Source organism: Prosopis cineraria, unplaced genomic scaffold (genome assembly GCF_029017545.1).
Source record: "Prosopis cineraria cultivar Desert tree isolate PC_DT_omini unplaced genomic scaffold, ASM2901754v1 PC6, whole genome shotgun sequence".
In the NCBI taxonomy this organism is placed as follows: Eukaryota; Viridiplantae; Streptophyta; class Magnoliopsida; order Fabales; family Fabaceae; genus Prosopis; species Prosopis cineraria.
The window spans coordinates 7,304,186-7,318,028 of record NW_026555337.1 but is presented as its reverse complement, the minus strand read 5'-3'; the positions used below and the strand labels follow the sequence as shown (position 1 = coordinate 7,318,028).

The following is a 13,843-nucleotide window of genomic DNA, read 5'->3' as shown; positions in this document are numbered from 1 at the left end:
ATATTTATTCATATGAAATTACTAGTCATTTAATATTCATATGCTAAATATTTTAGCGGACTAAAATCTCAAAAGGGTTCAACAAAATACATTAATTAAATTTCGGAGGGCACCTTAATTTTAACAAATCAGAAGGAGTAAATATTTACCCGTTTTTTTTCATACACTTATACATATACTCATTTGCTTATTCATTCAATAATATGTGTGTAGTTAAATCACGTATGTATAAGTTATGACCATGTGTGTCTGTGTGTGTTCTTATTTTTGAGTTTTTCCGTCTTATATTTTGTGTGTAATTTTTCAGAAGAAATGGTCGGATGTTTTTTACAACATAGTCTCAAGAGCAATGGTTCTGGGAATTTTGAAGGATGGAGCTGAAGGAAGTTTAGATGGAAGACTGCAAGTGGTAAGTTAATGTTTTGTATTTTTTTCCTGTATTAAATGCCCGTATGTGTAATTATCATTTTTCAATGGGCTCATGATTGACAAATTCTAGCTCCTATATAGACATATATATGTTGAAATTCTTGTTTAATCATTCAATGTCAATTCAAATTCTTTTCAAGCTTCCGACGATTATTTTCATCTTTTAAAACGAAATTAGAACAGCTTGTGAAGCATAATTTGCCTCCTTTTCACTCGAGCCCACAACACTTCAATTCTTGTTTTTGAGCAATATTTATTCTGGCTTAATTAAACATCAAATTAATCCAAATAAGTTCCTTAAGCTTTTGCCTAACCTCAAGTAATAATTAATGTGTAATATATTCAAAAGAGAGAATGGTACAAAAATTGATAGTATGCGGAGCAATACTATATATTCTAAGGAAGTCACGGATATAGATGGGCTTAGAGCTACCCTACCCCTGATTTCTTTATATATATATATATTAAAAAAAAGTGCAAACACTAATAACATAAGGTTATAAGTGAGAATGAACTTGTAACCTCTCACTTATAGAAGAGCTTGCATGTCACTATGCTATAAGATTATTAACCGAACTCCTCATTTCCATTTATCCCAATAGACAACACTCATCACTCTTTTGTGAATAAACTATAGGACCTACTATTTCTATTCTTCCAACACTATATGTTCCATTCTTTCCTTATTTTTTGTATTGATATACTTATGTTATAAATATTGATGCAGTCAACAATGTTGAAAATAGACTTACACTTTCGACCCATATAATGCCTATGATTTATGGTCAAATTGCCAATCACTGCATCCCTAACATTATCAATATGTCTTCATTGTCAACGGTCAGTTGTTCTAACGGTAACACTACCTCTCTTGCTTGGAAGAGGTCTTGGGTTCAAATTTAGCGTTGACATATTTGTGTTTGTGTGTGGGTGTGTGTATCTCTCTTTCCTATGAAGAAGGATTAGGTTAAAGGTAAAATTTTGAAAATTAAAAAAAAAATACATCTCCACTAAAAACAACTTTTCAATGTGGTGATAAAAAACAAGGAGGAGGAAAGTGAGAGAGATGTAATGTTATTCATCAATTAAGTAATAATGATGTCTATGTATGTGTTAATCATAAAAGAACAAAAAATTAGAGTTGTTCTCCTAATTATTATGTACCTTTGATCATCAATGAAGATCTAACAACACTCTAATAATTATATTTATTATTATTAGGTTAAGTTTCTCTAAGTCACATTGATAGTGTGTGTCTACAAACTAATTACAATGGTTCCGTTTTATCTATTCTTCTTGTGAACCTATTCAATCTATGGAACTATTATTACCAATAGCTGTTTCACTATTTTTAATATATTTATTTAATGTGACTATTTCATATTCAAAAACTTAAAACCCAATAATAATTAATTGATTCAACTTTCTTAATTGAACCAAGCATCTTCCCTCAATAGAAAGTTATGCCTTGTTACCTAATAAAGAGCACAACAAAACCTGAAATATTCACTTATATTCTTTTTTCTGGTAGATGAGTGGAGAAATCCACATGCCCGCAGCGCTGGTGCCAGGTCGAGAGTGTTATTTTGCAAGATACTGTAAGAAGTTATCTGAGACGACGTGGGCCATCGTAGACGTGTCGTTGGAGAAGTATTTTCCTCATCCCTCCATCAATTTTCGAAGAAGGCCCTCAGGATGCTTCATTCAATTTATGCCCCAAGAAGGATTCTCTAAGGTATATTTATATAATAACACACTTTCATTCATTCTTAATTAGGGTTTCGTGCTTCTTCTGATTTCTTTCTTGCAGATCACGTGGGTAGAGCATGTGGAAGCAGACTACAGAGATCTAAACTCCACATTCAAGGACCTAATCAAATCAAGTTTTGCTTTTGGCGCAACACGTTGGATTTCTGCTATGGTTCGCCAATTCGAATACTCTGAAATTCTCAAGGCAAAATACTGGCCTCCAGAAGATGCAGGTAATGAATCTCAGATTACTTTAAAAAGAAACTCATGCATGCGTGCATACGTGATCGATAATTACATGTATATGTTCATTGAACAGTGAAGGTGATCGGAGAAGGAGGAAGAAGGAGCATGTTGAAGCTGGGAGATAGGATGATAAGGACGTTCTGTAGTGAGATAAATGGTTCGAAACGAAACCAGTGGTTCCGATTACCAGGAGAACCATTTGATGATACAGAAGACGTGAGATTGGCCATTAGAGAGCACGCAATTGAAGCTGGAAAACCTTTGGCTACAACACTCGTCTTTGCAGCTTCGCAGTGGTTTCCGATCACTCCCCGCCTTTTGTTCGACTTCCTTCGTGATGCCGAATCCAGAACCGACGTACGTTTATATTTCTTCGTCATATATATATATATGGCATTCCTAAAACCCCAACTATTATTCTTTATGGCTATTTCAACAAGTACAAGTCAAGGGAAGTGGAACTTTTGAACCCTAATTGTCATAGGTTGAGTCTTACGTTTGGTGGTTTAATTTGGTTGATGGATTAATTGCAGTGGGATGTGCTTGCTCGAGGACTTTGTGTTCAAGAACTGTCGTACATTGTTAAGGGCAAAGATTCCGCTAATCGTGTTTCTCTCATGCAAGTCACAGTAAGTTTTTCTTTTTCTTTTTTTATTCATTCTCATTTTCTTGCATTTGTAGTTCTCCTATTGAAATTAGACATCATTTAAATTAGACATGATGGGTCTGCCTGCTTTGTTGAGTATAGAAGATATGCAATAACTGGGATGAAAACTTAATCAAGATACGTGAATAATACAGTTTTAATCTCCATTTCTCTTAATGTAAATATGGATAAAATTGAAATTTTTTTTTCAAACAAAGTTAATGAATTAACCACTTCTCCGAGCTAAAAATGCCTTGTATATAAAAACTAAATGGAGTACTAAAGATCTGTATTGAAAAAAAAAAAAAGTATTGAAAATGTTGAAATGATGTGGATAACAAATTAAAATTAAATACTGAAAAAAAATCAAATAATTTTTTTTTAAAAAAAATAGATCTCTGTGTGTCCATCTTCAAATGCCATTTTCCCTCAAGTAGATCTCTTTCTCTGTGTGTGTCTGAGCACCTCTCCTACTCAACTTATTGCTTCCTTCTCCAACAATTTTGAAATGAAGTTAATTTATTTGGAATTCGCAGGATGAGCTAGACACTTATGTGATCAACTACATTCAAGAGAGCTACACAGACATAACTGGTTCGTATGTGGTTTATGCGCCAATAGACGAACCAGCAGTGACAGCCCTATTGGAAGGAGGAGACCCAGACATGGTTGGCATTTTACCTTCCGGTTTTTCTATTCTGCCGCAAGAGATCCCTAAGGACGACGGACCCCACAGTGGCGTCGCAAGCATTCTCACCGCTTCATTTAACATCGTTGACTATGGCTCTAATAAGTCCCATGTGCCTCCTCAATCATTAGCTGTCATTAAGAAGATTCTCAGAGAGACTTTCAAGGCTATCAAGAGTTTTGTGTTCAATGAGGACTCTGATGACGACTAAATGCTCAATCTAGTATCCTGTTAACTGTACTAGACATCCTTCTGCCCCATTTCATGGTTAGATTATTGTAAGACTACTCCTTTGGTTTTCCCAGAGGCACATGTTCTAGTTAATGTGGGGCATGGTGAAAGATGTGTAGTTTCAATTTATGTCTTCAAATCACAGTTGCAATCCGAAGTATCGGTACTGATAACTTTGGTGTGTTGTATTGTCTTTAATTAATAATATCTAGTTTGTCATTGTTAGTAGTATAGTCCCATGCAATTTTGCTCATATAATGAAAGAATTATCCCATGTCTCAATCAATAAAGATTAAATTCCAGTTGTTAAGGATTTGATGGAAGCATACCCTGACTTTGACAAATTCTTAGAACACTACCCACCTAAATTGTTGTTAAAAAAAAAATGTACCCCATATCCCGGGCTTGTAAATGCTAAGGTCATTAACTGAATCATTAATACTGGTCGTACATAACCCAGCCAAGATTGCTCCTTTGCACTATGGGTGATCTCTTCTAGGAGGACTAGACAGATGAGACATACCTGCCAAATCTATCCCAGCTGGTTCCAATCTAGATTCTTTGAATTATACCTCACCTGAATTAATTTAGGTGGGATTTGGGAATGGTGTAATTCAACTTTACTGGATTGCTCCTGTTTTTACTGTGTGGAGGGGCGCGGGGAAATATGTCGCGGTAAAGGAATTTAATCCCAAAAAAAAAAAACACTGTTATATGACAAATCACAAGGCAAATGTTACAATAGGAATAATAAAAAGTATTTAGCCTTGAACCATCGGATAGAAAGCATCTGTGATGACGTATTCACTAACTGCCCAACATGAGAAAGAACATAATCAAGAAACAATTAATTATCAAATTGGCTTTCGTCATCTTCTAGGAATGATATCCGAGAATGAGAAATCATGAAAAGGTGCCCCTGTAACAAGAGAACCAAAATGTAAATAATAGCAGATTTCCTCTAGCAGCTCAGATTTGATCTAAACTTTCAAGTCCCAGAATACGTGGACAAGCAAAAATCACAAGCAGTAATGCTCATGTGCACGCGTGTACTAGCGAGAGAAAGTAATAGCAAAACTTTACTACTTAATATAAACTCAAAAATTTTCAAGCGTGCATATATAGACAGACTGAACAACCCACCAGTATTGATAAATAGAGACAAGATAAAAAGAGTAAAAGATATTTAACCTTCCAGTTCCCCAAGGAGGTAAAAGGGAATATGAGCAATCATCTTTGTTGCACCTTCATTCCAGTTTATACTGCCCGCTTTTTGCATGGTACCTTGTGACGGTCGTGAAGGACCCAGTATGGATGAACAAATGGCAGGCTCATTCAATAGACCAAGGAAATCACGGGCACGCCTCCACACTCTTGCGTCTGAAATTTGAGATCGAGCCACCTGAAATGCAAATCCTTATTAAATAGAGAAATAATCAAATCAACAGCCACGTGCCTTGCTTGCAGAACCCAGCAAAAAAATACCTTGCCCAGTGATACACGTGCCCTTGGCAGTAATTCTCGGTGGTGTGTAGCAAGTTTTGCAATAGCTGTTACAACGAAACATAGAAGCCTGGACTGTGATGACTTACTGTAGGTCTCCTGATTAGAGCTGCGGGATACATCTTGCCTCAGACCCAAACGACTTTCAGGTAAACAAAAGTAGATGAAGTCATCAAACAATGACTCAACGTCAACATCTCTAAACTACAGGAGGCAATGGGTTTTGTATGTCATACCTAGTCGAAAGGTTTTCATATAGAAGTAGTTCTAAACTCTCAAAAAGCTCCCGCGCTTCATCTTTGTGAGATCCACCACCTCCACCGTGCTCTCCAATGGCCCAACATAATTGCAATGCTAATTCTGTCTAGACAACAATCAATTTATTTTCAAAATTTATAGTATCACTCACTCCCTACCTCAAAATCAGTGAAATGGTTGCTAACCTTCTCTGGCTGTCATAGGCTTCTCCCAGTCTGTCCATTATAGGTTTCTACAAATAATTCATATGAGCTATAAGCCATCGCTTTCTGAAAATAATCGTGAGAAATTATTGACTCTATAAACCTCTAACCAAAATTATATCTTCACGTGAGCTTCCAATTCATACTAGAATTTATTTTTCATCTTATCTTAATAATGTGTAAAAGTATATAGCACTCAACTCAACATTAATTATGTTTTAAAATCTTAAATAAAAGCAATATATCGTCAAAACAATACCTTCAAAAGAGCTATAAAATTTGGGGAATGCTGAAAAGCAGAGAGCATGAATTCCAATATCCTCTTGTGAACCTAAAAGCACTTGGAAACATTGACAATAAGTGATAAATTTTAACAATAATAGTAGTCACAGAATATTTCGGAAACAAAAATCAAAATGAGGAACTTATAATTATATCTGCTGCTCGGTTCTCTTGGCTGGACATACTACTGTTATTCATAATTGCATAATCATTAGAAAAGGGAAAGTATTAAACTGTGGCTTTGAATGTTTATAGATACAATAAAAAACAACTCTTATTGAATAACTAAATAAATTTGGAAAGGTTAATGGGTATTGATCATTGACTACCAAATTCTATTCTGGTTGCTAACAATAATGGGATTAGACTTCACGTAGGATCCACTGTTTAAATCATGTTAAAAAAGATCTAAAAATATGATGCAATGGAACAATGGTCTTCGAGGGGAGAAGATAATCTCTGATGCTACCTGATCAATACCAGCAATTTCTTGGCAGTATGGAGACCATTACATGTATCAATTATTTCCTCTTATTTCTAGTTTTAGCAAAATTTTCTCACCAAGTATGATATATAAAATCTAGGTGCAGCCAATATTAATGAACTTGCTGAATGTAGGAAACTTTTAAGGAAAAAACTCAGACATGGAAGGCCAAGAATTCAAGTGAAATTATCTCCACAGACTAAACTACTTAAACGGATGCTGTTTTAAAATGGAAGTTGTCAATGATCAATGCCAAAGGATAGCAACGTCCATTTTCAAATGCCAGTTCTCAAAAGTTATTTGAACAAGTCATGCTAAGAGAAGATAATTTCAATAATTTCTGCTGCATACATACCTCATGAGAAAAGTTTTTGTCAGGAAATATTGTAGAGTATCTTGACATAAGCAGAGGAATTAATGCGCACATCAAAGCTGAAAATGAATTTAAAGAACTTTTAACACAGCCAGCTCGTGAGTATATCTTACATAAATGGACAGATACTATGAACAATGAACTCTCACTATATATAATGAAAATAATGCAAATGTCACACAAAGATTCTTGTGCAAGAACTCACACTCATTGACTTCACGCAATGCTATGGAGAAGTACACATCAAGAAAGGGAGGTGCTAGAATGAGTGCTTGTTTCAGCCTATCAGAATAAGGACTATTTACTGCAGCCTGTAATAATGCAGCCATCCCTGGAGACGTCCAGTGGCGTTCCTGGCATATAATATAACTTACCTCAAGGCCTAGGAAGAATTTAATTCCAATGAACAATCCTAGAACTCACAATAGAGTTATAATGATAAACAGATTTGATTAGTGTAACAAAATTTTAATGTGAAAAGTCAGGGGGTAATCCACATGAAAAGCTTGAAAGTTTAATAAATCATCATGCTGCCACCAATGTTATACTCCTCATCAGTTATAATTACAACAAGGATCCCAAAATGTAAAAACATCAGACTCAATTGGCATACTTCGTGACAAAAAACCTATAGATAGTCAGCTATGAGAAAAATCCTCATCAGTGGGGGTTTCTTTTTTTAAGACTTAACTACATCATTAATAATATTATAATATCAAATGAGGACAATAATCTTTATATTTAACCATTGGTGAACCAGACCTTATGTTGAAAAAAAAAGTCACTGCAGTAAAATCAAGAATTCAATTGATCCAAAATTAAATTTGAGCTCACCACTTCAATGGCCATGTTGACCATTATTTGATTATAACTAGGACTAACGGTATTACAGTGTGGATTGAAAATAAAAAAGGTGTAAAAACAACATTAAACATAAAAAGAGAATCAATTCAAAATAATGATTAGAATGGGAAGCTTTATGCATTACTTCACATAAGGCAATGCCAAACATAGATTTTAGGATTGTCAAGTACAGAAAGCATTTTATGAGTAGCAACAAACTTCTATTGATAATCAGTTTAAGTGATAAAAAAGGCTTAACACGCATAATATCTGAGAAGAAATGGCGAAACAACTTGAACTAAACCATCCAGATAACAAGAACCAAAACAGATTGGACTAAACAATGGCAACCAGTAAAATGAAAGGTGACCATACAGCGAGTCCATCATTTTCATCCTTTAAAAGCTCAAGGAACAAAGGGCTGTCTACATCAATAGCATTGTTATCCTCAGATTCAGAATCTCCTGCACCATCTTCTATTGTTGAACCAGTATAGGCTTCATCCATAAGGGCAAGTAGCATCTGCATTGTAAATAACCAAATTTTCTCATAACGTATAGACTTGTACAATTGTGACTAAATTTTCTCCAACTTATAGTGTGAAAGATAACCTTAGGGGCTGTATTTTGTTGAATTGAAGCTATGCCATTTCCAATTAGTGGTCCAGAGCTTTTTTCTACCCTTTCCAATGCCACAACCAAAACTAGCAAAGATGGTAGAAATGTCAAAACAACAAACCCCATTGCTAAATGAAATAAGAAGCAGCACATCATCAGATACCCCACAATTGTCAAGCTTATTGCATGTTGTAGCTATGGGTTATCCCCAAATGACTTTTATTAATAATCAAATAGAACTGCCATGGTTTGCTTTTATTTCTTTATTCGGGGGGTGGGGAGCGCTGACTAGTTGCCGTTCGGTTCTTTTCTTTGAGCATTTTGTTTCTCTTCAATTTTAGTCCTGTCTTAATTCCAAATGAGGATAAGATGCATTGTCGTAAAATAGAAATGAAACATGAGAGGCAATTGCCCAGCGCCTTTCCATCTATTTTCAGTATTCATCCTGAATATTTGAATGGAGATAAGCACTTATAAATGTTTTGTGATCATAAATCAAGAGGTAAACAGAAATTACATGACTATGAAATCTGAACATACTTGGCAAGTCCACTAGAGATATAAACAACGGAAGGAATGACCCAGACGATATCAATCCCGGTAAAACTTTCAGAAACAGTTTCCCTAATCTGCAAGATTGAACCAAAAATAGATGATTAGACAATCATCCAGATAACATCCAATAAATAGCTCTATGAATTCCTAGATGTCTACAGTTGACACCCAAAGATCAAATTCAAGTGCAAGAAAAGACAATTTCTTCTAAATATTTTATGTAATGCTTCTTTCCAAGCTCCTTGTTCAAGGAAGATTCCTTCATCTGGTTTTCAGAATAAACTGAAGTGTTCTGTATTGCATACCGTTACGAAAGATTATGCCAAAAAATAAGTACTGAATACAAAAGAGATGGTGGCTGCAGAAGACTGGTAGCAGCTACACAACTAAGAGATAGTTATGCATTAGCTCACAATTTCCTAACTGGCCCCTCTCAACTAACTGTTAACTCTTCTTAACTACCAGTACAATCATTGTAAACACGTCCAGACTGAGAATGTAAATGCAGCAATCCTATTTAGGAAAAGATCATGGTTAACTGTATAAAATTTCCATCAAATTATGAACATTAAAGTATACTTTTGGTCCTCTAACTTTATATAAAGTTTCAACTTGGTCCCTCAATTTAATAAAGTATATTTTCAGTCTTTAACCCTGAAACCATTAGTTTCATATGATTTTTTTTTGCACCGATTATTGCTATTTTTAAAAAATAAACTTAATATGTTAGCACTTGAGAATGTTTTGTCCATATTTAAAAGTTCAATATATGAATTTTTTGTTGATGAAACTAAAGATGTTAGGGTTAAAAGACTGAAAAGACATTTTATATAATTAAGAAACCAAAATAAAACTTTGTATAAAGTTAAAAGACTAAAGGTATATTTTAGCTAATTACTAACCATCTTTTTTTAGAATTAAAATAACATAAGAAAGCTGCTAATGAATAAGGGATGCACTCAACAAATAATCAACAATTTGAAGCTGCAATCCAAACTCAACCTTCTGAGAAAAATTAACACTAGATATGAGGCTAAATGGAATCCATCATATCCTCGTTGGTTAGACTTAACATTGACAGTTCTGTCAACCCTAGTGCAATAGCTATTTGTGGAGACATCATCATAAATGACAAGGCTGATTGGATTAAAGGATTTTTTTAAAAATCTTGGTTATCATTCCAACACAACAGTTGAGCTAATAGAGATATTGGAAGGGCTTAATCTTTGTTGGAATGCTAAGCTTCCTAAAGTTAATGTTGACTCAGATTCTATGGAGGTTCTATCACTCACTAAATGCAACTTCTTCAAAAGTCACCTTCTCTCAGCATAGTTTTACCCTCTCAGAAAAATCAAATATCTCATCATAAGGGATTGGGCAATCACTTTTGATCATGTTTACAAAGAAGCAAATAGATGTGCTGACTTTCTAACCCACAAGGCTCCAAATGATAATTTTGATGCTACGATATTTCACAGTCTATCCCCCGACTGTAGACACCTTATAACGCTAGACAATGCTCGATTTTGGTCTCTTTACACAGTTTTATTGTGGCCTTGCATTAAAAAAGAAGAAAAAAAGGCGTATAATCTATGACATACATGCTGCCGAACTATGTCTGAGCACTTAAAGATCTATCATTTTAATTTATTAATTCAAAATAGCAGTAATAGCGCTTAAATTTGTAATCCTGCCACACCCCTAAAAGAACAGCTTACCTTTCTCCATGCCAAGCGACCAGCTTTAACAACAGTGGGAAAAACTGCCAAGAAAACAGTTCTATTAACATCAGATATATGTAGACATACAGGGACAAGGATGGTAAAAAAGAGCAACATGGTCAAGAATTACAGGGATAATTTGCTTAAGACATTGCATCACCTGTGTATCAACATTAACCTGGATACCACGAATTTCCTCAATTTCAAGTACTAAAAATAGTGGCCAAAAAATTGCTAAACCATCTAAACACATGGCACTTGGAAACCACAATTCAATAAGATGTTGAAATTTTTTTTTATTTGATCCATCACACGCAATACTTAAACATAAAAACTGGAATGCTCAAAATAACTTGCGCTATACCTGAGGCAATAGGTTCGGGAAGGAACATGGCAACTTCTTTCTGTTGACAATGAGAAACTCCAGTGTCGCTTCTGCTACAACCGGATCAGCAAATTCCCTACAACAGAAAATATTTAGTATGGATCTCATGCATTGCATGGAATCTAAGAAATAAGCCACACTCTTCATGACTCATGAATAATGTGGTGTACTAAAAATTTATATCGTATATGGATATATATCTTGCTAAAAAGGAATAAGGGGAAAAAAAGAATAAGTGCTGCTTGCAAGAACATGCACTTAAATAAAAATCTAATCTGGCAAGACAAGTCCAACAATCATCTCATTTTTCTAATTCCTTACCTGCTGGAACCATAGTCTATTTTTGCCTGTTAGAAAATTTATAATTACCTGCTCAAGCATGAACGGAAAAATATCCTGAGACTAGTATCAGCATCATGAAGAACAACCTCTCCAAAATCTAGGTAAAACTGAAGAAGAGCCTGACAAAACATATGTGAAAAGTATATGAACCAAGGATGTACATGTGGCAAAAACATATGCCAGATCAACAAAACACCCTTTATCCCACAAAGGAAAGCCCAGAGAAGAAACTGAACAAATCCAATAAGTGATGAATAGATAAATTAATTGATGGGGATTTCTCACAGCAGTGAACTAGCTAACTCTTGTTTCTTTCATTTTCTTTTATTTCCCAAAAAAATTGCTTTGCCTAGCCTATCAAAAGTCCAAAAATCTATTTATAATTTGGTAATAAGTACCTTCATTGATGTAAAATAAGCCTGCAAATCTGGACTACGCTCAGAACAGATTAGATACATTAATGAAAGCAATTGGGACACAGAAACTGGTCTGCAGCATATTAAGAAACAGTTTAGTGTCTAAAAAAGTATTCTATCTTTTCTATTTTGCCCCCAATAAAGATATGTAGTTTGGCCAACTATTATTACTCTTCATTGAAAAACGAAGAGTCCAATGGTTATTTGTTGAGGGCCATTTGTGTAAAGGTTACATTAAAATTTCATATTAAGTTTGTAATATTGATTATATTTGATAGGAAAGGATTCTCCTAATTTGCTGCCTATATTTGATAACGGAGGGAGTGACAGGTAACAAAACAGATTTGCTGGAGTTTAAACTTTAAAGTATCAAGCATCAACCAAATTGAAAGATTGTTGAATATCTGCTCACTGAATCCAATAACTATATTCAAATTTAAAAGATTGAATGACACAGAGAAAAAATTGCCTTGGAGATCAATGAAATATTAGATTTAAATTAAAAAAAAAAGACATACGAGTAACAAAAGGCCATTTGAGGTACGAGATTGGGAGAGTGAAGCCGCCGCACGTTGAAAAATCTTGTTAATTTGAGGATAAACTCTGGCTACCAAGTCCTCAGAATTCTCAACCACACAAATTTCATGTAGCTTTTTCACCTAATCAAATCCAACCAAGCAACCCGTTAAACCTTTTGAAATCTAACCCTAAAAAATCGAGAGATGGGCCGTATGGTAGCTGGGCTGTATGGTAGCTCAGAAAAAGGTGGGAGGAAGCACGAGTCAGATTATTCCAGTGTAAACAAACCATTAGACAACGATTTTTCAAGAAGGAAGCTCGAGCATGACGCGATGTGGAATAAATTTTTGAAGAAATCTATTTGGATGACATCAATTTTTCCAGCGAAGCAAATAGAATATAAAGAGTCTGAGAGAAAGACTCACGGATTGAAGAAGGGCGGGATCAGAAGCAGGATCATTAGCGGTATTGGAGTCTCTGGCACTATTAGACAACGTTCTGAGGTGAAAATCCCAATTTCTGTCTGGCCCCGTCATTTTCTATTGCAAACGGAAACTTGATTTCCTTGCAATGCCACAACGAAATCAAAGCGAATTTTTGCGATTCGACTACCGTTGAAGAGCTATTTCGTCATTCAAGTCTGTTAGTGATTACAGAAAATTGCTTCGAGTCAGGGCAAGCAAGGACATGCACACCAGAGGCACAACACGAGAGATCATCTTCCCGCTGCATTTGAAATTGCCACGTTTCGTCGAGGCTCGGAAGGCTCACGTTTAATTTTAAAATTACCTTTTTTTTTTAATCCATTTTCATTGGTCCTTGAACCAAAATGTACATTTTCTATGTATTCACAGTCACGCAACCATTTGAAGCACAAACACAAAAATGTGCCATAAAAAATTAAAAAAATGATCATTTTTAATTATATTTATAAAAAAATAAATAAATATATCGATCTTTTAATTTACAAGTTAACTTTTGATACCTTCAATATCATAATTTTTAATGTTTTTCTATATGACTATAATAATTTTATAATTTTAAATATTAATAGATCTTAATTTTTTTACACGATTTCACTGTGGCCTTGTAATCCAAAACAAAAAATATGTAAAGAGGAAATCAAAATATTAAAAACATAGAGGGAAAATATTGATAGGTAAAAGTTGATGGATTTGAGTTTGCCCACAATAACCATGGTTGTTGAACTAGAATTGCAAGGGGACTTTGATAAGAAGAGGGAAATGCTTAAATTGCAAGGATTAGTGGGTTTGGGATATTAGAATTCAATAGAAGGGAAAGATCATTAATAAAATGGAGTGGAGCAGGGCAAAGTGAAATAAAATTTTTCAT

At 34.7% G+C, this 13,843-nt stretch overlaps 2 protein-coding genes across 5 annotated transcripts; one reads left to right on the top strand and one right to left on the bottom strand.

The window, feature by feature from the left end:
- Positions 1–1,960: 1,960 nt before the first annotated feature.
- LOC129313277 (homeobox-leucine zipper protein ROC2-like) lies at positions 1,961–4,172 on the top strand. The gene is made up of 5 exons (XM_054956234.1): positions 1,961–2,164; positions 2,240–2,411; positions 2,498–2,781; positions 2,958–3,053; positions 3,607–4,172. Exons 1-5 carry the CDS (start codon positions 1,961–1,963, stop codon positions 3,967–3,969), a joined length of 1,119 nt encoding a protein of 372 aa, XP_054812209.1. The 3' UTR covers positions 3,970–4,172.
- A 514-nt stretch (positions 4,173–4,686) lies between these two features.
- Positions 4,687–13,227, bottom strand: LOC129312398 (uncharacterized). 4 transcript variants are annotated; one of them, XM_054954982.1, is made up of 16 exons: positions 12,916–13,227; positions 12,490–12,630; positions 11,583–11,674; positions 11,193–11,289; positions 10,826–10,869; positions 9,093–9,181; positions 8,547–8,638; positions 8,311–8,457; positions 7,298–7,445; positions 7,075–7,151; positions 6,213–6,284; positions 5,932–5,982; positions 5,729–5,856; positions 5,475–5,634; positions 5,181–5,391; positions 4,687–4,908 (listed from the first exon to the last, which is right to left on the bottom strand). In XM_054954982.1, the coding sequence occupies exons 1-16, from the start codon at positions 13,024–13,026 to the stop codon at positions 4,859–4,861; spliced, it is 1,710 nt and encodes a 569-aa protein (XP_054810957.1). In that variant the 5' UTR covers positions 13,027–13,227; the 3' UTR covers positions 4,687–4,858. The 4 variants fall into 4 exon arrangements, with proteins under 4 accessions (XP_054810957.1, XP_054810954.1, XP_054810955.1 ...); XM_054954979.1 differs by lacking the exon at positions 5,932–5,982; XM_054954980.1 differs by lacking the exon at positions 5,932–5,982 and having other exon boundaries at positions 5,475–5,601.
- Between the last annotated feature and the right edge of the window lie 616 nt (positions 13,228–13,843).

Bases quoted from the DNA above. Each gene is read 5' to 3' on its own strand.
- LOC129313277 (XM_054956234.1), top strand. From the start codon at position 1,961: ATGAGTGGAGAAATCCACATGCCCGCAGCGCTGGTGCCAGGTCGAGAG. The intron at 2,165-2,239 runs GTATATTTATAT...TCTTTCTTGCAG, and splicing joins CCCAAGAAGGATTCTCTAAG to ATCACGTGGGTAGAGCATGT. The intron at 2,782-2,957 runs GTACGTTTATAT...GATTAATTGCAG, and splicing joins ATGCCGAATCCAGAACCGAC to TGGGATGTGCTTGCTCGAGG.
- LOC129312398 (XM_054954982.1), bottom strand. From the start codon at position 13,026: ATGACGGGGCCAGACAGAAATTGGGATTTTCACCTCAGAACGTTGTCT. The intron at 10,870-11,192 runs GTATAGCGCAAG...TTTTCTTGGCAG, and splicing joins TCCCGAACCTATTGCCTCAG to TTTTTCCCACTGTTGTTAAA. The intron at 4,909-5,180 runs GTTAAATATCTT...CTCTTGTTACAG, and splicing joins CCTCCTTGGGGAACTGGAAG to GGGCACCTTTTCATGATTTC.